We start from the raw sequence: 25089 nt of genomic DNA, 5'->3' as shown, positions 1-25089 counted from the left end.
TTATTTATAAATAAAAGAACACATTTCGTTATGAAAGCATTCTTGCAATATGAAATATTCACATTTTCATGTACACTTTTCGTGGAACATACGTCATGGGCTTTGTGCAACTATTAGGGTTTTAGTGTTTTGTTTTTTTTTCTATTTGTCTTCTCCATTGGCCTCTATGGGGGACTACGTGAACGCGCACGCAATTTGGCTGTTTGGATTACGCGGGTTAACACGTGCGAAAAAAAAGTTATTTAGCAACTTGTAGTACCTGAACAACCCCAGATGCGAAAAAGCCATAACACACGCTGTGTTTTCACAACTGCGAAAAACTGATTTGCCATGTGACTTTAATTAGTTATACATGCTGCAGGGTGTGCAGGTAGAAATGTACATTTAAACCCTGGACAGCACACAAATAGTAACACTGAACAGGTACTATTCATGTTCCTCTCTGCAAACCCTGCAGCATGTATAACTCATAAGTGTCCAGGAAAATATGGTCGAGGTGGCAACCCTAATCACAAGTGGAGCACTAAGTTATTGCGTGCCCGTAACCAGGCAAATTTACTAGCTATTGGTACCTCTCCGAAATTAAACAATTGGCCTTAAACTTTAGAGATTGTTTCTAGTATAAAAAAAAATTGCACTAAGCAGTTTTATGGGGTTAAATGTGGTGTAATAATACACTGAAAAGTGCCTTTACATAGTGGTCTATAGGGAACTGTGTGTTCCCAGTAAATATATATGTATATTGTGAAACTTTTATTTTATCCCTAATACTTTACTTCAGGTCTCAGGTCATGCTAATTCTTCTAGAGCTATTTTGGTTTTCAATTAAGCACAACCCACAACTTTAAACTTGTAATATGAGCAATGTTTGGCGCAGTTACAATATGCATTAAACATATGGGGGCCAATTTACCAAAGTGCGAGCGGACATGATACGATGTAGCATATCATGTCCGTCGTACATCGATAAATGCCGACAGCATACACTGTCAGCATTTATCATTGCACAAACAGTTCTTTAAACTGCTTGTGCAATACCGCCCCCTGAAGATTCCCGGCCAATTGGCTGCTAGCAGGGGGTGTCAATCCGCCTGATCATATAGGATCGGGCAGATTGAAGACCGCAGACAAGTTATAGAGCAGCGGTCTTTAGACCTCTGCTTCATAACTGCTGTTTCTGGCGAGCCTGAAGTCTCGCGCAGAAACAGGGGCATCGAGCTCCATTCGCTAAAGGTATGCCGGCCCCAGTAAACGTTATCTAGTTATTCAGTTTTACCATGAACTTGTAATATCAATTTGTGCTCTAATTTTATCGAGGTCCAGCGATATTGATATCTTCACTTTCATTAGCACTCCACTTAAAATCTGGGACATAGTTAGTATTTTGCTTTAATTACAGAGATACATTTTTTAAAGGGACATTGCAGTCTGTTATATACAGTAACTCTAGATAGACAGGCAGAGACAGATAGGTAGATGATATCTAGATAGATAGAGACAGACAAACAGATAGATAGATATATAGATAGATAGATCTATAGATAGATCCATAGATAGATAGATAGATAGATAGAGACAGACAGACAGAATGCTAGAGACAGACAGATAGACTGATAGATAGATAGATAGATCGAACGATCGATCGATCGATAGATAGATGATAGATAGGTGAACCACTTGCTTGGAAAGATCTGCATATAAAATAAAATGTTTTAAAAATATTTAAACTTAATGGCAAAATTTGCATTACAAAAAGGTCTGGTGAAAATAAAAAATAAATAAAAATGTATCAAATCTTTATTACTTTAAATACAGAAATATGCATGGTGCTATATCGTCATCCCAGAAGGTGCAAGTGAAAAGGCAAATTTCAGCTGTTTTACAACCTTAAATTTAGAACATATTTGTATTTTACTGCGTTTTACAATCCAGAGACTCACCACTTGGAAAGTCTCAGAGTTATTATTTATCTCACCACCTTTGCTTGTGTCAGAGAGATATATAAATAAGCTGTTGAACACATCAAGCAACCGATCTGAAGCATTTAGGGGGGGTCAGGGTTAGGGCCAGGGCAGAATGTACTTCAGTTTTTATGAGGGCATTGGGAAAAATACAATTTTAAGCGCTACATTACAAAAAAAAAGCAAAATAAGAAAGGAAAGAACATTACAAAGTTTTTGTTTTCACTAATAGTTAAACATTTTTTTGGAGATTTACATCTTGAGTAGTGATGTCGCGGACCTAAAATTTTGCGTTTGCGAACTTCCGCAACTGTTCGCGAACGGGCGAACCGGCGAACCGGCGAACCGCCATAGACTTCAATAGGCAGGAGAATTTTAAAACCCACAGGGACTCTTTCTGGCCACAATAGTGATGGAAAAGTTGTTTCAAGGGAACTAACACCTGGACTGTGGCGTGCCGGAGGGGGATCCATGGCAAAACTCCCATGGAAAATTACATAGTTGCAGAGTCTGGTTTTAATCCATAAAGGGCATAAATCACCTAACATTGCAAAAATTGTTTGGAACAACGTGCTTTAAAACATCAGGTATGATGTTGTATCGATCAGGTAGTGTAAGGGTTACCCCCGCTTCACAGTGACAGACCAAACTCCCCGTTTAAAGGGACAATCTGCACCAGAATTTTTATTGTTTTAAAAGATAGATAATCCCTTTATTACCCATTTCCCAGTTTTGCATAACTAACACATTTATAATAATATACTTTTAACCTCTGTGATTATCTTGTATCTAAGCCTCTGCAAACTGCCCCTTTTTTCAGTTCTTTTGACAGACTTGCAGTCTAGCCAATCAGTGCCTGCTCCCAGATAACTTCTCGTGCATGAGCACAGTGTTATCTATATGAAATACGTGAACTAACACCCTCTAGTGGTGAAAAACTGTTAAAATGCAATCTGAAAGAGGTGGGCTTCAAGGCCTAAGGTGACACTGTGCCCTGGCAGGCAGGCACTGAAACGCACACGTGTGAAGGAAACTGACTGCTATTATTTAACACAGTCAAAAAAGTGTTGTTTTTTTAAAAATCTACACTACTGTTACACCAGATATGAGTGGTGGCACTGGGCAAGTGGGCACAGTATACGCTGTTAGACTGACACACACGCAGGCAGGCAGGCAACTGCAATTAGATTACACAGGAAGAAAAAAAAAGCAGACATGTTCTAGCCCTAAAAAGGGCTTTTTAGGGTGCTTTCCTTACAGCAGAGATCAGATGAGTCCTTCAGGACTGTAGTGGACACTGAATACACTAGCCTAGCTATTGATTTCCCTATTAAATCAGCAGCAGCTACACTGTCCCTCCTCTCACTAAGAATGCAGCTTCCAAATGAATCTAAAATGGATGCTGTCCAGGAGGTAGGAGGGTTTGGGAGGGAGGGTCTGCTGCTGATTGGCTGAAATGTGTCTTCTGACTGTGAGGTACAGGGTCAAAGTATTACTTAATGATGACGAAAAGGGGGTGGATCGAACATCGCGAACTATTTGCGACATCACTAATCTTGAGTTAAATGGACATGAAACACAAAATTTTTCTTTCATGATTCGGATAAATGATGCAATTTTAAACAACTTTCCAATGTACTTATGCTATTTAATTTGCTTCTTTCTCTTGTTATCCTTTTGCGGAAAGATTTATCTAGGCAAGCTCAGGAGCAGCAAAGAACCTAGGTTCTGGCTGCTGATTGGTGGCTGCATATATATGCCGATTGTCATTGGCTCACCCTTGTGATTGGCTTACCCTTGTGTTCAGTTAGAAACAAGTAGTGCATTGCTGCTACTTCAACAAGAGATACAAAGAGAATGAAACAAATTAAATAATAGAAGTAAATTAGAAAGTTGTTAAAAAATTGTTTTCTCTATCTGAATCATGAAAAAAAAAATTTGTGTTTCATAATGTCCCTTTAATGAGTATGTTATGCCACCATGTTTGTATGGTTATTACAACCATAAAATACTACTGGACTGTTTCTGGGGTTGGACTTTATTTTTAATAAACTTAAACCTATTGGATCTTGCCCAGTTGGATGTTTCTTTTATGATATGGCCATGTGTTTATTTTTATAAGGCCTGTGATATGCTGTTTGTGCCTTTGGAACATGATATAGGATAGTATTTCACAGTTAGAGAATTATGTTATGCTTTATGACATATTTAATGAATTATTTCACATAAGCAAATTATATTCCTTTGAGGGTAGAACGTGTGAGTAGAATACCTACTTGTGGGGGGCGGAGCCAGCTACCAAAGGAGTCAGACGTGCACGGCAAGAGCTCCTGGCTCTAATACATTATAAATGGTGTTAATCTATATCTACAATAATCCTTTATATACTGCTTGGGATCCTATCTTTACTTAGCGATACCGGAGACGATAGAGATTCCTGGATAGACTTTTCTAACCTTGTGATAAGATCAGAGGATCTGCCATATCGGAGGCCCTGGATGAATGGAGGTTAGCTGTGACGCAGCTGCTGCATAATCATTTTGCTAGCTTGGCTCTATTGCTGAATAAATGCTGCTCTGGTGCAGTGACAACAGATGCCAAGCATATACGACCAGCTGATCAGCACATCGCCCACAGCGTGTACTTTACCGATGCATCCATTCACCAGGGTAACTACACTGAGGTTCCAGCTCTTGGGTCTGCGCACCTCCATCTTGATCCCATGCAGCAGGGAGATACTTATACCTACCGGTCTAATGAAGTGCCAAGCCATGCTGATGGAGTTGGGAGCTGTTCTGCTGCGGACCCTGGGTTGAGTGTGGGATTGTTGTGTCATGCGGGAGATCGGTTCCTGCCGCAGGCACTTTCCTTGAGTTCTGGACGTGCAGCTTCTGTTGACGTCTGCAAAGATGTGGCCGTTCTCCCTTTGTTGTTGTTGTGTGACACCGGTGCTGGGCGAGGACATGTTGATGTGTGGACATGGCGTCCTTTATCCCTGTAGGGACATCCTTATTCCCACAACATGCCAACTGCATCCTGAGCGGGTGACTGAATCACTCCCGGAACCCCTTGTACATCGCAATAATAGTGGGGCTGCCATTATTACTTCCATGGTATGATACAGGACGCTATGCACATCACAGACATGATCATCAGGTGCTATGCTTTTACCTCCAAAGCCTCACAGTCTTTAAAGTAGGGGTTGGCTGACTTACTTATTAATGCGCAGTGGATTACTTTGCTCCCGTAATCAAGATTCCCCTGTGCTGCTGCATACTTACCCGAAGCTTTCATAGTTAGACCTACAGGCTCCGATGATGATATTTAAGATTGAATAATGGGGACATGGATGATGAACTGTAGGGGTAATCCACTTTTTTTTTTCTTTTTTTTTGAGCTGTTGAATAGGAGGATGTACTTTAAGCAAAGTCAGCTCTGATATTACCCTTCTTTTGTTGTTCTTTTTATATAACGCATTTGTTATTTGTTTGCCTATTTTGTGTCATCAGAAGTCCTTAAGCCATATTTATACATCTGAGGTTAATTATTTTATGAATTGTTTATTTTCCTTTAGTTAAAGGATGCTACTCTACTGATCTTATGTTGTAAGCTTAGGCTTTATATTTCCTGTTGGGCAAATGTTTGTTAGAAGTATACTATATAGGAGGGTTTATTAGAGTATGAGGCCATTTTTACTCATGTTCACTTCACTATGAGGCTTTGGGGATCGCATTATAGCTGCATGTATGTTAGTAGACCACTATTGCTACTCTTTCTAAGTTGAAAATTTACTAATGTCCCCCCCTACTGTTAAATCTGGTTTATTACACTACTGCCACTCTCAGCCAGGTCCTTAGTGTGAACCTAGCCTATTGTTTTTTGTTATTAGATTTTCCCCATCGCAGCCCCTTAGCCACTACTAACTCCACTAACACATAGTTATACACACAATAGCTCCCCCCTTATAAAAAGGTCTTATAAAAGTTACATAAAATATTCTGCACAGCGAATTAATTGGACTCCTGCCCCCTATCCATACGGTTTCCCTTGATATATACCGTATTTAATATTAGGTTTCTTTAATATCTTATTTTAAGCCTCTTTTTTACGTTCATAACAAATTTATTGTTATGTCCCTATAGCTACATATATTGATACCATAGCCTGCACTATTTTTGATAGAGATTATTTATTGCTTATCTGTTATGGAATGCCAGACCAGAAATAGGATCAATATATTTTACTCTAATACAACTATAGAGGTAGATACTGGTTTAAAGGATGTATGGTACGTACCCCTGTTTGAGTAGTATTGGAGTCTGGCGCCAACCCACCGGCCCTGGGTGGCATTAAATTCTGAGAATGTCATTTCTTAAACTACTATAATTTTACATCACCTAAATGTAGTTGAGCTGTATTGGATCACTTTTCTTTTGTCCTCCTGTATGTACAGGTATTCATAATTTCACTAGCAATGTTTATAGGCAATTAAAAATAATTGTAGGACTTTTTATGAGTGACTATTCCGCATAAGTATATTTCTATTTTTGTTTTTGTTGACTATTTGTAACGGAGGTCACCTACATTTATACATGCATTTACATTTATGTTTAGGCTTTAAATTAATGGGGGGAAAAAAAAACCAAAAAAAAAAACCAAGTGAGGTTCTGTTTTTTTAAAAAATTATTTTATTTTACTATGTCCATAGGAATGTATTTGTGATTAAACTACTTCGACTACATATTTGCATTAATGTCTTATGTTCCCCATGCTTTTTGTAGTACTATGTGACTGTAATGTTTTCTTTTTTACCTCAATAAAAAAATTATTAAAAAAAAAAAAGAATACCTACTTGTGGGTTTATGAATGTGTTTTTAATTTTGTTTTAATTAAATACTATAGTTTAAGAGGATCCTTTATGCAGTCTGATGTTTCATTGGAACAACTTATGAGTAGAAGTACTGTAAGCCGTCAGATCCTTTGGACATTTATATTTGAAGCTAAAACATTACAAGAGCTTTCTGTCACATTTAATCAAGGACTTTGAATGGGTGTGATACATTACCATATGTATCCTCATATTAAATCAAGGACTTTAAAGTTGATTTATGTATTGCTGATTGCTGAGCAAAATAGTAATAATAACTGCTGGACTGAAAATTAAAAATTAGACGTGTATTACATTGTAATTGTGACTTAAGTGTGCTACAGATTTTTATTTCTCTGAGATAGGCTTAAAACTGTCATGTTTGGTCCCATTATTTGTGCAGTTCAAATGTATTAAATATAAATTCAAATTAGTATTCAAACACATATTTTCATAAAGTTGTTTTAATAATTTAGCTCTTTTTATAAAACTGGAACTTGGTTTGACTTTACCTATGCATTTTAACAAAGGATGGTTATAATTTTGGTTATAATTGTATATACTTATAAATCAGGTCTCAGATAAAATAAGGGTTTTATGATTTGGCTATACAAACTTAATTTTATGCCCATTTTGCTTTTGTAATATAATAAAATATAGCTTCAGTTTAGTAATTCTTTAATTTTCAAGTTCAGTGCAAAACACTGGGAATTCCAAAATGTACACAACAAAAATCTAATGTTGTTCCTAATTGGTTTTAGCAGCCAGAACATTACTTATTGTTCCTGAATTCAGACGAAAGTAATTTAATTAAACATAAAAACAGCCTAACGTATTTAAGTGTCTATTGTCCGCATTGTTTTGTAAAAGAATAAGATAAGTCAAAGTAGGTAACAAATGACTTACAACATTGTATGGATCCATCTTCTTTCTTCGTGCAAGATCAGTAATGTTATTTCCATTGTAGTTGATACTCTCCATACAACCTTTAAAGTTTTTCCGACTGCTTGAGCTAGGCTTTCCAGAGAATGGCATACCTCCGAAAGTCAACTTTAACGAGAAAAAAAAAATGTTAAACTTAATAAATTAGTTTTTTTTTTTTTTGTTTTTTTAGAATTTTGAAAAAAACATGTAGAGTATACATCAACTTTAAATCAATACTTTACTTTAAAATACAATATGGGCCAGATTTAAAGGCGGCCTTAGGAGCCTCATAGCCAGGGATTGCTAAACTTTTATAAAATGATCTGCTTATTACCTGCGCACAGGCACACAATTAGCATTTGCGCACAGGCTTCTTTTGTTAGTGGAGATGTGGGGTGGAGCAGGGCACGCATGCAGCCTCCAGGTGCTGCGTTACCACTTGCCTCATCTTTATGATGCGTTGAGCCAGGGGCCGACTGCAAACGAGTGTCATTTGCTGTAATTTGTGGGACAGTGAAAGTGATGTGGATTGGTGTGCCCATAGTTAACCCTCCTCAGAAGCATCAGGATGCAGATGGTGAAGACGGACATAGCATGGTTCACTCCCTTGTATCCCTGCCCAGTCTAAATGATTCTCTTCTGCTTGGGCTCTGGCAGATGACTGGAGCAACAGAGCCTTTTTCATAATTTACCCTAGCCACTTCTCTGCTACACTGGAGTGAATAGTAAATCTGTATGGGTGAGCTGAAGATTTTACAGTTTTTAATCAGTTATTTTTGTAAATGTTTCCATCTTCTAAAGAAGGTAAAGGGTCCTGACATGGCTGCCCTTTCTCTGATGCAGGAACCTGTCCCTTTAAGTCCTCCATGTTGTTTGCACTCAGTGCTCAGACAATAAAGGGACATAAAATAAGTTGGGATAGAGACAAAATAATATAATATGTACTTCAATTACTTTACCTGCAAATTTATACTGCATTGCCTCTCCATTAACCCTATTTTTTTAGTTTCTGAATTGTAAAGCTCTAACTACCCCCACACATTTCCTTCTATGTCTGTATCTATATCTATTGTTATTTTAGTAGAATGCAAAAATGCACAGTGATTATCTGCTGGAGCATGCCTAAAAGCTGTGAACTCAGTTTAAATACAATGCCTGTGTCTAAACACTGATATGTGTGGGTGGAGTTGGCTGCTCCAGGCAGCATAGCTATGTAATTCAGTTTGCTTATTTTTGAAAATTATTTTAAAATACTTGCCTGCAATTTAAAAAAAAAATTTTATGCAAACTATTTTTTAGAGCTGCAACAACTAATTGACATAATCGATAATAATCGATTATGAAAATAGTTGTCAACGAATCTCATAATCGATTAGTTGGTTTGCAATTAGTTGGTCTGTGCACAGCACCAGCTGCTTCCCTCCAATGAGCTCCTGTACATGGTGGTGTGTTTTATGGTTATGCCCTTAGCCTAAAGGACATCTACAGACGTTTACTTTTCACTTTTTTAGGACACTATATATAAGTTTATTTTTAAGTTTACAACTACTCCTGTCTTATGTGCAACCCATAAATAAAATAGGAGTCATAATTTGGATTGTTTATATACAATCAGGTGATTTGGGACTATACTTTGCATGATCTAGTGGCGAGTTTGTTATTTACACCTAGCCCTAGATTGATGGCATTTGTTATATGAATTGATGTCACTATTACCTGTTTGCACAATTTTTAGTGGATCACTTGCTATTGTTGATTATATGTATTCTATAGATAAATGTGTAAAGCTGTGTCCTTTTACTGATATATATATAGTCTTTAGCCCTTTTGCCTTTTTTATTTTTCTTCCTATTTTTAATTAATTGGAATATGTACCAAATTCAACCTCTGTAAGTATATATCTGTTATTTTAAGAGTGGATTAGATATTTCCCCCCCCTAACCTTATAGATGGTTATTTACACTGCATATATATTCAAGATATTTTTATGTTAAAATGAAGTCCAGGCTTACTTTGTTGAGAGGCCCCTTGCATTGGTGGAACTAACAAAGATAAATAGCCCACCTTGGTGAAATTAACAAAACCCTATTTATGCATCTCAGGCACCTCAACACCATCTGAGTGGCTCTTCTCTGCTGCAGGCAAAAAGAGCCAGCCTCAGCTAGGAGCATGTGGACATGTTGACATTTTTGCATTTCAATGCAAAGTTTCTGAAAGAGTGAATAGCAGAATGTTATAAACAGTGATAGTCTAACTCTTACTACTTCTACCTCTTTTCAAACAGTTTGTGGTTTTGTTTTACTTAATTATAAAAATTTGTTCTGCTGCTTAAAAAATTGGACCAACAGTTGTTTTAATGTAAAGTTTTAGTCAGAAGTTTATATTTATAACACTCAGTGTGTGGATTTTATTTTAAATATAGGAAAAAAATATTTATTTATTTTTTATCCGATTAGTCGATTAATCGAAAAAATAATCGGCCGATTAATCGATTATGAAAATAATCGTTAGTTGCAGCCCTACTATTTTTTTTATTAATTAACCCTTTAAGGATATGCCCAGATCTCAACCTGTTTTATGTCCCTTTAAAGGTGCAGCCTGTCACTTTAAACTTTCCATGTTGTTTGCACTTAGTGCTCAAACATTTGTGCACTTAGTACATGCTTCTTAGAATGTGTATCCTGTTTTCCCCTCTGAATTTGTATTCCTGAGCCTAGCTAACTTTCCTGGATATGTCCTTTGCCTCATCCCATTTTTTGTGATGTTTGGAGTAAGGACTGATTGCTGTTTTTGACCCTGGCTACTTCCCTAGACTCTGGTATTGCCTTACCCCTATTTGTACTTTGCTGTTGGACTGTCTTTAGGTATATGACCTGTGCCTGCTACTGAATTTCCTTAAAGCTTGATAAGAGACTTATTTGGATTGATTCCTAATTTTGACCCTCTGGCCTGTTTCTGTATTCTGAGTATTACTCCTGCATATTGGGTTAATGACCAAACAAAATAAGGCGTTATCACTTGACACACAGTAATCCAAGGCAGACAGGTTCCCTGGTTCTGAACTTTGTCCACATATATAAAGAGAAATGGATTCCATATATTCAGAATGAGCGAGGTAGTCATATTTGAAGACATGGGTGCATAAATTTAGAAAAAAATAAAACCTGGAATATGAATAGTTTTTTTCTAAAATATCTTTTTTTTTTTTTAATAACTTCTTTGTCCTGTTAACAAGGTAAAAAAGTAAGTTTTAATATAATATACAACTGATAAATGGTAAGTGTATTATATTTTATAAATGACTGTAATATATTGTCAAAATGATCAAAACAGCAAATTTTGCTTCATATAAATGTAAAATGTCTTTAAATATATGGGGAACAAACATCTGTCTGTTTGTAGATGCAAGTCACTTTGATCACAAATATTACAATTCTTAGAAACATAGCATCTTGCTGAGATATGAAGCAGTTAGAAGAATTATAAAAAAACAGTATCCAGAAAGCTACCTTTTAATTTAAGAACATAAAGACAAAGCACATATTGAGACAGTTCTGTTTTATTTAAATTGCCTTTAGTAGTTAAATTCTAAGTTTCTGGGCTTCTACAGAAAATGTTATCATCTTGGAATGAGTGCAAAAACATTACATTAACTACAAAATAAATTTTAACATCTGCCAGCATCATTGCTTGAAATGTCTTTATTATTTTAGCTCACAAACTTTTATTTTGTGAATAACTTTGGATAATATTGCTTTCCATTAATGTTAACCTTGGTTTATACATTTATAATGTAGCATTGTATACACCTGCATGATTTGGAGATCCTTTAAAAAACAAAATTTATGCTTACCTGATAAATGTATTTATTTCCCGACATAGAGAGTCCAGGATTCATTCCAATTACTAGTGGGATATTCACTCCTGGCCAGCAGGAGGCGGCAAAGAGCACCCTAGCAAAGCAGTTAAGTATCACTTCCCTTACCCATAACCCCCAGTCATGTGGCTGAAGGGAACAGAAAAAGAAGTAACACAAGGATATAGAGGTGCCTTAAGAATTGTACAGAAAAAACTGTCATCTGAATATAAACAAGGGTGGGTCGTAGACTCTCTATGACCTGAAAGAAAGAAATTTATCAGGTAAGCATAACTTTTGATTTCTTTCCTATGGCATAGAGAGTCCACAATTCATTCCAATTACTAGTGGGAACCAATACCCAAGCTAGAGGACACGGAACGAAAGGGAGAAACAAGACAGTTAGGCCTAAACCAAAGGCACCACCGCTTGAAGAACCTGTCTCCCATAAGAAGCCTCAGCCGAGGCAAAATTATCAAATTTGTAAAATTTTGAAAAAGTATGAATAGAGGACCATGTGGCTGCCTTGCAAATTTGTTCCACAGAGGCTTCATTCTTGAAAGCCCACGAAGATGAGACTGCTCTAGTGGAATGAGCCATAACTCTCTCAGGAGGCTGCTGTCCAGCCGTCTCATAAGCTAAACGAATAACACTTCTCAACCAGAGAGAAAGAGTAGTAGAAGTGGCCTTCTGACCCTTACGTTTACTAGAGAAAACAATGAACAGAGCAGAAGATTTCCGAACATCTTTAGTTTCTTGAAGGTAAAATTTAAGAGCACGCACAACATCCAAATTATGCAAAAGACGTTCCTTCTGGGAAGAAGGATTAGGACAAAAAGTGGGAACAACAATTTCCTGATTAATATTGCGATCTGACACTACCTTAGGGAGAAACCCTAGCTTAGTGCGAAGGACTGCCTTATCAGCATGAAAAATAAGGTAAGGGGAATCAAATTGCAGAGCCGAAAGTTCAGAAACTCTGTGAGCAGAAGCAATAGCAATAAGAAACAAAACCTTCCAAGATAACAACTTAATCCCAATAGAATGCATCGGCTCAAACTGAGCCTGCTGCAAAACCTTAAGAACAAGATTAAGGCTCCAACCGATTTAAACACAGGCTTATTTTTGACCAAAGCATGAACAAAAGACTGATCATCTGGCAGAACTGCCAAACGTTTGTGCAGAAGAATGGACAATGCCAAAATCTGACCATTTAGAGTACTGACTGACAAAACTTTTTCCAGGCCATCCTGAAGAAAAACATTCAAGGAACTTCAACTTTGTTCCAAGAAAACCCCTTTGAATCACACCAATAAAGATATTTATGCCATACCCAATGGTAAATCTTATGAGTAACAGGCTTACGAGCCTTAAGCATAGTATCTATGACTTTTTCAGAAAAACCATGTCTAGCCAAAACTAGGCATTCAATCTCTAAGCAGTCAGCTTCAGAGAATCTAGATTTGTATGAAGGAATTGACCCTGAATTAGAAGTTCCTTCCTGAGAGGCAACTTCCATGGTGGAAGAGATGACATCCTTATCAGATCCGTAAACCAGATCCTGCAAGGCCATGCAGGAGCTATTAGGATCACAGACGCTCTCTCCTGTTTGACACGAGCAATGACTTGTGGAAGAAGAGAAAATGGAGGAAATAGGTATGCTAGATTGAATATCCAAGGAACCGCCAGAGCGTCTATCAAAATGTCTTGAGGATCCCTTGACCTTGAACCATACCTTGGAAGTTTGGAGTTTTGACAAGACGCCATCAAATCCTACTCTGGAACCCCCCATCTGAGGGTTATCATTGTGAAATCCTCTGGTTGGAGAGCCCACTCTCCGGGATGAAAAGTCTGCCTGCTCAGAAAATCCGCTTCCCAGTTGTCTACCCCTGGGATGTGGATGGCAGAGCGATGACAATCTAGAGATTTCGCCCACTGAAGAATGCGAGTCACTTCCTTCATCGCTAAGGAACTCCGAGTTCCTCCCTGGTGATTGATGTAGGCTACTGAGGTGATATTGTCCGACAGAAATCTGATAAACCGGAGCAAACATAGTTGAGACCAAACTGTCAAAGCATTGAAGATTGCTCTCAACTCCAAAATATTTATAGGAAGAGAAGACTCTTCCTGAGTCCACAGATCCTGTGCCTTTAAGGAACCCCACATGCCCTGAGACAGATGATCCTGAGACATCCACCACAAGAGAGAGTCCCTTGTTAGAGGATCCAGCGCTATCCTCTGCAAAAGATTCAAATGGTCTCCATTCCATTGTCTGAGCATGCAAAGTTGCAGAGGTCTCAGATGGAACTGGGTATAAGAAATGATGTCAATAGAAGCTACCCTCAGATCAATCACCTCCATGTATTGAGATACTGATGGATTTATCAAAAACTGGAGAGAATGGCATGAAGCAAGAAGTTTTGATTTTCTGACATCCGTCAGAAAAATCTTCATTGACAAAGAATCTATAATTGTCCCAAAAAAAAAAATACCCTTGTATCTGGAACAAGGGAATTCTTCTCCAGATTCACTTTCCACCCGTGGGAACGTAGAATAGATAACAACATCTCTGTATGAGATTTTGCTAGATGAAAAGATGGCGCCTGAACTAAGATGTTGTCCAAATAAGGCACCACAGCAATACTCTGAGACCTGACCACTGCCAAAAGATTCCCAGAACCTTAGTGGAAATTCTGGGAGCTCTAGCAAGGTCAAATGGAAGGGCAACAAACTGGAAATGTTTGTTTAGGAAAGCAAATATCAGATACTGGTAATGATCCCTGCGAATGGGAACATGAAGATACACATCCTTCAGATCTATAGTCATCATAAATTGACCCTCTTGAACCAAAGGGAGAATGGACCGGATGGTTTCCATTTTGAAGGACAGAACCTTGAGAAATTGGTTTAGACACTTTAGATCCAAAATGGGACAGAAAGTCCTTTTTGGGAACAACAAAAAGATTTTAATAGAATCCTAGAGCCTGTTACTCTAGAGGAACTGGGACAATCAATCCCAGGGATGATAGGTCCTTTACACAATTTAAGAAAGCTTCTCTCTTTATCTGATTTGCAGATAACCTTGACAGGTGAAATCTGCCCCGTGGAGGAGATGACTTGAATCCTATTCTGTAACCGTAGGATACTATGTCTATGGCCCAAGGATCCAGGACATCTCGTATCCAAGCCTGCCGAAAAAATAAAGTCTGCCCCCTACTTGATTCATTACAGTATTGGGGGTGGCCCCTTCATGTTGATTTGGAATCAGTAGAAGGCTTCTTGGTTTGCTTCCCCCTATTCCAGGGCTGACCGGACCTCCAAGAGGACTTGGAATGATCCGATTTGGAAGATAAAGGCTTTTGTCCCTTAAAGTTATGAAAGGAATTAAAATTAGAACTCTGACGACCCTTAGATCTATTCTTCTTATCCTTAGGTAAGAAAGAACCCTTTCCACCAGTAATGTCAGAACTAATCTCAGCCAGACCTGGACCAAACAAGGTTTTGCCCTTGTAAGGCAAAGATAACAGCTTAGACTAGGATGTAACATTTGCAGACCAAGATTTTAACTACAGAGCTCTATGATCCTATCTTAGATCTTCTCTATAGTAGTCTCCTCTAGGATAAGATTAGATAAATCATCACACCAATAAGATGCAGCCCCTGCAACTGTAGCAATACTAGCAACAGGTTGCCACTGCAAACCCTGATGAATATACATTTTCTTAAAAAAAAGACTTAAGCTTCTTATCCATAGGATCTTTGAAAGAACAACTATCTTAAATAGGAATAGTAGTTTTCTTAGCCAGAGTAGAGATAGCCCACTCTACCTTGGGTACTGTGCGCCATGAGTCACGAAGAGCATCAGCAACAGGAAACATCTTTTTAAAAATGGGAAACAGAGAAAAAGGAATCCCTGGCTTGTCCAATTCCTGAGTAATGATATCTGCCATACGATCTGGAACTGGAGCTACTTCCACAGAAGCAGGTACATCATATACCCTATTAAGTTTACTAGACCTCTTTGAATTCTCTGCAACAGATGAATCAGCTTCATGCAAAGTAGCAAGTACTTGCTTTGAAAGCACCCAGAGATGTTCTAACTTAAATCTGAAATTAATCTCCTCTGAATCTGTAGCATTGGTCATAACAGTATCAGAATCTGATAACTCTCCCTCAGAAGCCTCTGAGGATTTATCAGATAACTGTGACAGACTGACTAATGCAGCCTTAGCTAAGTCAGAACCCTTACCAACATTAATACACTTGGACTTCCTTTTTACGTTTACCAGAAATCAGAAAAGCTGATAAAGTTATAGACACAGCAGATGATATTTGTGCAGCAAAATCCGTAAGTAAATAAACACATTCAGAAGGAGGCTGAGAGAAACAGCAGGGCACTTCATGTGAAATAGAATGGGGCATCTGAGGAGGTAACTGAGGCACGGCCTAGACAGCATTATCCTGAGAGACAAGCTCAGGATACATTTTATCTTTAAAGTTTAAAGTCTTATCTAAACATGTGGAACACAATTGCATAGGAGGCATAATCTGAGCCTCTAAACAAAGTAAGCATTTAACTAAGGAAGCTACAACATCTAGTTCAGTGTCCATAGTAGCAAAAGTATTTGAAAATTCTCACAGAATTAAACAAACTAAATACATGTAAAATACCCCATCAGATCAGAAGTAAGACGCTACCTCTATATCCTCAGACTGACTGAGGTAACTCACCACACCGGAACCATGAGCTCCCACTAGCAACCGGATCAAATGAAAATAAATGCCCCCAGCAGCAGCTCCAAGCAACACGTCACTCTGCTGCTCAAGACGCTATGAAAAATCAAAAGCGGAAGAGCAGAGAAAAACATGACCGCAACATCACCGGCCTCAAGCGCACAAAACAAGCGCCAAATTTAAAAACAAAAAACTGCCAAAATAAAAACACACCAAAACAGGGAAAACAAAATAACCCTGAAACATCCAGACTTCTCAGCCTCAAAATCTAGGGCTAAATATTAACCCCCTAAGACTTTCCTCCTATTGTAGATTCTATTTTTTTTTTAAATACACATAGATGCCCCTGTTCAGGAAATACAGCCCACACTCAAATTCCCATACCCAGGAAAAAAAATGAGTCCCATACAAAAGATTCACAGAGGATTAACTTCTAAAGTACTGCCCCCAATACCTAGAAGGCAAAAGCACATACCTGTTAAATCTGTCTGAAGGGCAGGAACAGCTTCTAAGGTGTGACTGATACACCAACATCTGTCAGGGAACCGAACAAAAAGAACAAACAGATAAACCAACTCTGATTTTCTATCAAAGGGGTAGCATAAGTGTTAGAAAAGGTGCGAGCTGGCCCTTGCTTTATTTCTAACTGCTAAAAGCCACCATTACTTCTACCTAGGAGATTGACATGGACACAGCATAGCCCCAAATCCTTGCTTGCAGGTAAAAGTACCCATTAAAGGATTAAAATCTTCAAACACCTTCTTCACCATCCTCCCGTGATCAAGGCAAAGAGAATGACTTGGGGTTATGGGTAAGGAGTGCTCTTTGTAATTGGAATGAATCGTGGACTCTCTATGCCATAGGAAAGAAAATAACAATTTGTAAAATGGGTGCATAGATTCTAAAACAATTGTAGGTATAGGAATCTAGACTGGAGAGCCTTAAGGTTTAACATTCCCTAAAAGGTCAAGGTTCTAGTTCAGTGTAAATGGCAACTTTGTTCTTTACCTAAAAGGCTGCGGATGTAAGCTCATCTTACTCTGTGGATCAACTGTTTATCCCTCCCTCCCAAACCCTAACATATTCCTTAGGGGTGTCTTAGTTGCTGTGGAAGGAGTATGGGCATTTGCACAAGCTCTTTTTGCTTGTAAGTGCATAGTTTTAATTTTTGTCACCCCTGGGTGGGTGCATGTGAAATGGCTAGCACTGCCCAGGTCCCTACTGGGCAGGAATAATGGCTCATCCAAATTTTTATGCCAGGGTCTATATGGAATGAGGTTGAGCTAATGAGAGGGGCATGATACTTCAAGTCAAAGCCAGGAGTGCCCCTTCCCATGGGTCTGCTGACCTAAGCTTATGAGGAAGCCTGGCATGGATATTTTGGGCAAAGCTCAGCAGGAGTTTTGCAGAATGAACTTACCTAGATAACTACTTAGATAACAAACATTAGCAGGTCCCTGACCTGCTAATGTTTGGAAATAATATTTTAGGAACTCAGTTGCTTCCTACCAGTTATTGGAATGTTATCCTCTTAAAAAATGGGGTGTTCCATGCCTTAGTTTTATTGTTTATAAATAAATGCATCCACATTGGTCTTAACACCAGCATTGCTGCAGGTGTAAATATTTAATTAGTGGGAAGGGGCCTAATAGTTATCTAGTTAACTTGGACTTTAATGAGCCAGGTTTAACCCTTATAATTCTAGTCATAAATATCTAGTCATAAATATATTTTCACTAGTAAATAAATCCATACAGTCAACCTATATTTTTTATTATATTTGTATATCTGTTTACAAGATGTCTCATCTACCACGTGGTGGCCTGAAAAACTTATTTCTAAGCTTCAAATATTATGTGAGTGTGTCTGAGTGTGAGTTTGTGTGTGTGAGTATGTTTGTATGTGGATGAGGGTGTGTGTATCTGTGTGTGTGAGTCTATGTGTTAATGCGTTATCATGTGTTTGTGTATGTGTGTGTGAGTGAGAGTGGAGATCTGATTGCCTGTGTGGCTATGTAAATATACATACTAGATAGTCCTCTGAGTGTGTATTTGTTATTTCATGTGCAAATGTTTATGGTTGTGCTCATACCAATCTGTAATTATTAATTAAATTAGTACCAATACATAAAATAATGGCAGGGACAGATAGACAATAACCAGCATTTATGTTCTTTAAATATGGCATAGCAAGGGAAATAAAATATATATTTATCATTATTGTTACCTCAAAATCCAAGTCTAGGTAATCAAAGTCTCCATTTGTTTTGAAATGTTGAACGTGTCTGTCAAGAGTGAAGTTAATATTTCTTCCATGGCGTTCAATAATAACAGAATGCCAGTGGTGGTCATCCAGAAGACTTCCCGAAGTTACAGATGTGTGACCATAAATAGATCCATACTGGTTGCTGCCTGAAACAGGAGAACACCATACATTATTAATCATTTTACAAAATCTCGCTAATATTACTGTATATTCTGTCTCTAATAATGCATATCAGCTATTTCACACTGTATCTCAAAAACCTGCAGGTTCACAGAGTTAATTGCATTGAGGAAGGCTCTTGGTTAGGGTTAAATGCAATTTGTTGCAAGGTTAGCTATAATTGTCTTTTGGCTGGGACAGTAGCAGTATAACTTTATTTGCACTCAGGGGAGGTTCTGGATAGGGCTTATAGGTTATAGAAAAGAAAACTATGTAATATTGGTAAGTTTATTACAGCAATTGGGTGAGGAATTACTTGACAGTTTGTCAAATAATAACAAAATGAATTTGATATGAGTATAATTTAAGCCTTTTTTTCCAGCATAGGAGCATCTGTTAAAAAATTTACATTTTAAAACACCCTCTTTTAGATGCAGAATGTCTAGTCTCCCTTTAATATTAACTATAGTGTTGGTGCATAATGAAAATACTAACACAGTTTCAAATTAGCCCAATATAAAGAGACAAATGCTTATATATTACATAAACTGAAAAACTGTAGCCACCAACGCTTCTTGCCAAGTTTCTAAATTTATGTCTAATTAAGAAGTCAGTAACAATATGCATTGTGTGGGCCTGGAAAAATTCTAATAGAAAACAGAATAAATATACATAATGAATAGTTTTCTGAAGCTTCACTGATTTGTACAAGCATTTCCACATCTCAACAATAATAAAAAAAAATAAGTAAAAGCTTTCATAACTATTTTCTTTACCCATATTTTTTTTTCAATCTTGAACCATGAAGTTCTATAGATAAATATAGATATAAGCCTTAAAAAGCAGAAAAAACACCTGTAAAATTAACTATAATTATTATTAGAATCTTTATTGTAAAATTGTTTGTTTCTTGCAGGTTCTTAAATTCTATAAAACTGCAATTTGTTTCCCCCAGTCATGCATTTTACCTGCTAGAGTGTATTAAATTGTTTACAATTCAGTCCTTTACCTTTATTTTGTCATTTGAAATTGTCTGTTAAATCCCCACCTACACTGAACAATTCAGTTCTTAACCCCTTGCACAATACATATGTAGGTACCATGTCACACAGTACGTTGCCCAGCATACTGTATTGATGTAGTACCTACGTCCAACACTGTGGTGCATGCTGTGGTCCCCACTGTTAGCTTAGACAGTGGAGACTGCAGCTGGGGGCAGAAGACATCTGCTTTACTCTGCCAGTAACAAAAATGGCAGAAGGTAGGGGGAGGGTTAGAGAGTCGTTTGAGTGGTGATCAGGGAGGTAGGTGGTTAAGGAAGATTCCCTACACCACAGAAACAAATAAATAAAATAAAAAAATAAATAAAAAGTCCCTAACTGCATACTGACAGACTGTGTGTCAGTACCTAAGATGGTGGTGACCAGTTGAGGGGGGAGGAAAGAGAGCTGTTTGGGAGGGATCAGGTAAGGATCAAGGGGTAGAAGCTGTCAAGTGGGAAGGTAATCTTTACACTAGAGCAAGTATTAACCTTACAAGCTACCTGATTAACCCCTTTACTGCCGGGAATTTTAGAAATGTGGTGCACAGCAGCAATTAACGGTCTTCTAATTCCAAAAAACAATGGCAAAGCCATACATGACTGCTGTTTAATGAACAAAAAGGGACCCTAGTGAAGCTTTTACAATCATTTGTCGTGTTTAAATATTTTCAGTGAAAAACCCAAAGTTTGCAAAAAAGTTAACAATGTTTTTATATGATTGTATTTGGCGGCCAAATAGGGGCATCAAATAAACCTATATGTACCTAGATCAATACCTTGGGTTGTGTATATATATGACTAAATAAAAAAACAAAGGCTCTTTTTCTGTTAAAAAGGAGTGATAGCAAAAATGCTAAATATTGTCCAGTATTTTGGGCAAGTTTTTCTCTGAAACTCCCGGAAGAAAAGCGGTTAAAGGGTCAGTATAGTGATGAAATTACATGCTCCAATTTAAAAAAGCATGTAATTTTATCAGTAGTGATGCTTCAATTCTATGCGTTTAATCCCTGCAAAGGGGTTAAATACATAGTCAAAGAACTGATTGGGTGTTGCAGAAGACTGCAGAAGCAGCGTCAGAGTAGAAACTGCTGGTGATCCAATCAGCAGTGCTAGTTGCACAGATGAGTTGTGCAACTAGCGCTGTATATTGGATCAGGGTAATTTTCCACTTGAAACTAGCAGTTCTCTATGGCTCCCAAGCAGTACTTTGACTATGTGTTCAACCCTTTGTGGGGGTTTAGCACATGGGGCTCTATTACATATGTGGCATTGCCCGCAAAAGCCACCGCCGCCGGTTTTTACACGATTTTGGTATTACATATACGGCGTAGTATACAAGTTACGCACGTATATTTCACCTGTCGGCAGCATTTTTTACTCCCATAGACTAACATAGGACTGGCGTGCAATTCGGTATACAATATACAGCGTATGGACTTACGCGCGCAGAATTCAGAAAATCTCCATTCTTATCTCGTCACACATTGCAGGTGCAGCAACCCTTGCACTGACTAAAATAGCAACGTAACTCTCTAGAAGTCTTAACAAACATATACGTTTAAGCAGCATCTCAAATAGTTAAAGGGACAGTATAGTATAAAATGTATAATATTTGCTTTTTTAATGTTTATTTGCGTATTTGAAATAGCTGATTTAGTGTTTTGAAGCCACAACCTAATCAAATGGATTGAGTTTGTAGGTATAATCAGATCTCATTACTATATCACATTGTGTACATAGACTTGCTTCTTTACTTTATATTTGTTCTTAAACCAATCACCAATACAATGGGAAATCATAATTGTATTACCTTATCTCTTCTAGAACCCACTGGGAGTGTAATTTATTGTACTGGCTGTGTTAACACAGCTTGGCCTTGAAGCCAAAATATATAAAGGGACAGTCAAGTCCAAAGAAAACCTTTATGTTTCAAATAGGGCATGCAATTTCCAACAACTTTCCAATTTAATGTTAGCACAAAATTTGCTTTGTTTTCTTGGTATTCTTAGTTGAAAGATAAACTTAGGAAGGCTCATATGATAATTTCTAAGACCTTGAAGGCCGCCTATTATCACATGCTTTTTCATTTGCTTTTCACAACAGGGGAGAGCTAGTTCATGTAAACCATATAGATAACATTGTGATCATGCATGTGGATTGTGGCAGACACTGCACTAATTGGATAAAATGAAAGTCAATAATTAATTTATAAAATGTCATGTGATCAGGGGGCTGTCAGAAGCTTAAATACAAGTTAATAACATAGGTAAAAAGTATATTAATATAACAGTGTTGGTTATGCAAAACTGGGGAATGGGTAATAAAGGGATTATCTATCTTTTAAAAGAACACAACATCTGGTGTTGACTGTCCCTTTAAAGATGGGTGGGGATACCACAGGCTAATAAAAAATTGCAAATGCAATTATAAGGGTAAAGGAAATACTAGTAAATAATTTAATACACTCCAGCAGATAAAGTGGATCATTGGGGACAAATTAAAGGGAAGAGCATTTATGAGTAAACTGTCCCTTTAAACCTTGCTGACCACTTAATTATTATAATCAATATTCCGCCTCTGCAATTGTGTCAAACCAATCACAAACAACACAACCTCTCAACTGCAGCCTTAAAACACCTGATACTGCATATCCTATCAGTAACATCAGTATTATATATACCCATGTGTCAATTTATATTGGATGTGAGATACATTGATTTACATCTTATAAGCGAATATTACTCTATGTACCCTTTATACACAACTATGTGGATGTGAGTTATAGTACAAGAATATGTCATAAACATGATAATATTACCTATTTTTATTGCCATTTCCACACAGGTCATATTATATGTTTTAACAATATTAGTGTAATAAAACACACCTCACATGGATGTGTATGACCTGTTAAATAACAGAGGACAAGGTTTAGGGTGAACTATAATAATATTTATTTATTTTTTGGCTTCTTGGATGAGGGAGCTCAAGTGCCTGTAGTGGATTGCCATGTTCTCCTGGTTTTAGAATATTCTGGTGTTTCTGCTGGAGTGCTGGCCACAGATGATAGGCTGGAGGCAGTGTCCTTCTGGTTTTTAAAGTGCTCAACCAACACACCCAAAAGTTGATTTTGTTCTCTCCATCTATTGTCCATCTGCATCTGTATATCAGACAGAATTTGCATCATCTGTGAATGTTTTTGAACACTTGCACTTAACAATGCTGCCATGTCCCTCTGCAGCTCTATGCTGTGTTTGTGTAACCTCTTTTGGCCACTGAAGAATCTCTCTTGGCTCCCGATGAACCTTTCTTGGTTCCTGAAGAACTTCTCTTGGCCTCTTTGTATTCTCTCAGTGCTTGTCACAAGCCTCCTACAAGGAATCCACAAGCTTTTGAGCAACAGGGCTGCTAGTTGCTGGAGGGGCAGGTTCAACTATAGCTTCTGCTGCTTGAGGGGCAGGTTCAGCTGCATCTTCTGCTGCTTAAGGGTCAGGTTTACCTGCATCTTCTGCTGCTTCAGGGGCAGGTTCAGCTGTATATTCTGCTGCTTGAGGGGCAGCTGTAGTTTCTGCTGTATTGCCATCTGAGGATGGTGGAGCTCGTCCAATGGATGAGGATGGTGGAGCTCGTCCAATGGATGAGGATGGTGGAGCTCGTCCAATGGATGAGGATGGTGGAGCTCTCATGGTTGATTGGTAGTCCCACTGATGACCAGTGTGTGACCACTCAGCCTCTACAATCGGCACTTCTTGTGACATAGTCTGTAGGTAATATCCATGACTGACATGAGATTGTGTTGTGGGGGTTGTAAATACATGGACCCTTTGTGACTGTCTTGACTCCTCCTCAAATCCATAGGAAGGATATTCTTCTGGCCAGGAATCTTTCCAGGGGTCATATGGCAATGGCGGTAGCATCACTCCCGTGTCCTCAACTGAAGCTATCCAACTATGCTCATGCCTGGGTGCATACTGGTGGTGGCACGGCTGTTTGTATCGTGACAGGAGGTGCTGTGGAGGAGTCAAAGGATGAGAGGGATTAGTACAGTCAGATATATGTCCATGTGGGCATACAATGTACATTGATACATGCTAGGGCCTATATTGATTCTCATGTCAAACTCTATAACATGTATGTGCACATTGAGATTTGTTTTTTGAGGGATTTTAATATGAGCAATATACAGGGATGTGTATCATACAATAGTTATGTGTACATGTCAATGATGAAATAATGTGTCCTTTAAATGACACTATGGTCACACAATTTACTTTAGCTTGATCTAGGCACAGAACCTGCTTTATTGAGCTAAAAGTATTGGGATGGCTATAATGTCCATTTAATGAAAACTCTACATGTGGCTTGGGGCCTGTGTTACTCTGAGATATGTTAGTATTGCACTATTCCACCTCATATCATAAATTGCATTGTGTTATGTAGCAGTAATGTCAAGTATAATTGTAGATGTTTTTGTTAGTACGCCAAATACCATGCTCCTCATCGTGTACATGAATGTGTGATATTAAAGGATGTTATATCGCAACTGCATATAATACAGGTGTGTGGGATGTTACTCACCAGCATGATGTGCTGTGGTTGCAGCCCCTGAGTCACGAGCCCTTGGAAGTTCACAGACTGCTGTGATACTCAGGTACCTGCATATCATCTCCTGCCAGGTGTTGTACTCTATGTCCAGGGCTTGCCCACCGCCTATTCCCTTCTGGTGGATAGCTTCCTACCCCATCTTTTCTTTGACCTGCCTCTTGCAGTCATTCCACCTATTTTTCAGGCGCTCTACAGTCCTCCTCTGTGGGGCCACACTGTTGACGACATCCTCTACTGCCAACCATGCAGTCTTTCTTCTTTTGGCACTGCCTTTGCCCTTCTCCTGTCCAAAGAGGGCACTGTAATTGTCCATGATGGCCTGGACTAGGGCAACATTTTCTTCAAATGAGAAGTTTTGACCATGTGCACCCTCTGTCCCTCTCCTGGATGTGCCTGCTCTCTGGGGCTCTCGGGCATCTCCCCTCCCATCATGCCTTCTGGCTCTCCCTCTCCCCACCCCACTTACTCCCTGATGGGGACCCCACTACTCCTCCTGTCCTCTCCAATACTCCTCTCTCTGCCACTCCTCTCCCTGCCACCCCTCTCCCCTCCTCCCTACCTCTCCCTGCCATCCTCACACTAATCACACTACACACACTCCCACTCACTCCCAGATCAGCTACACACAATCACAATCAAACACTCAGCCTATCACACTGTAAAACTAAACAAAAAT

At 38.4% G+C, this 25089-nt stretch overlaps 1 protein-coding gene across 1 annotated transcript in view; it reads right to left on the bottom strand.

The window, feature by feature from the left end:
• The window catches only part of CNTNAP2 (contactin associated protein 2), a 2991056-nt gene that overhangs the window by 2270316 nt on the left and 695651 nt on the right, over positions 1-25089 (bottom strand). Inside the window, exons 7-8 of the mRNA XM_053715812.1 lie at positions 18569-18753; positions 7735-7878 (exon numbers count right to left, since the gene is read on the bottom strand). Coding sequence (XP_053571787.1) covers positions 7735-7878; positions 18569-18753 — 329 coding nt within the window. The remainder of the gene's footprint in view (positions 1-7734; positions 7879-18568; positions 18754-25089) is intronic.

The sequence above is a fragment of the Bombina bombina genome, chromosome 5 (assembly GCF_027579735.1).
Source record: "Bombina bombina isolate aBomBom1 chromosome 5, aBomBom1.pri, whole genome shotgun sequence".
In the NCBI taxonomy this organism is placed as follows: domain Eukaryota; kingdom Metazoa; phylum Chordata; class Amphibia; order Anura; family Bombinatoridae; genus Bombina; species Bombina bombina.
The sequence above is the reverse complement of the archived record's forward strand: the minus strand, read 5'-3'. Positions and strand labels throughout refer to the sequence as shown.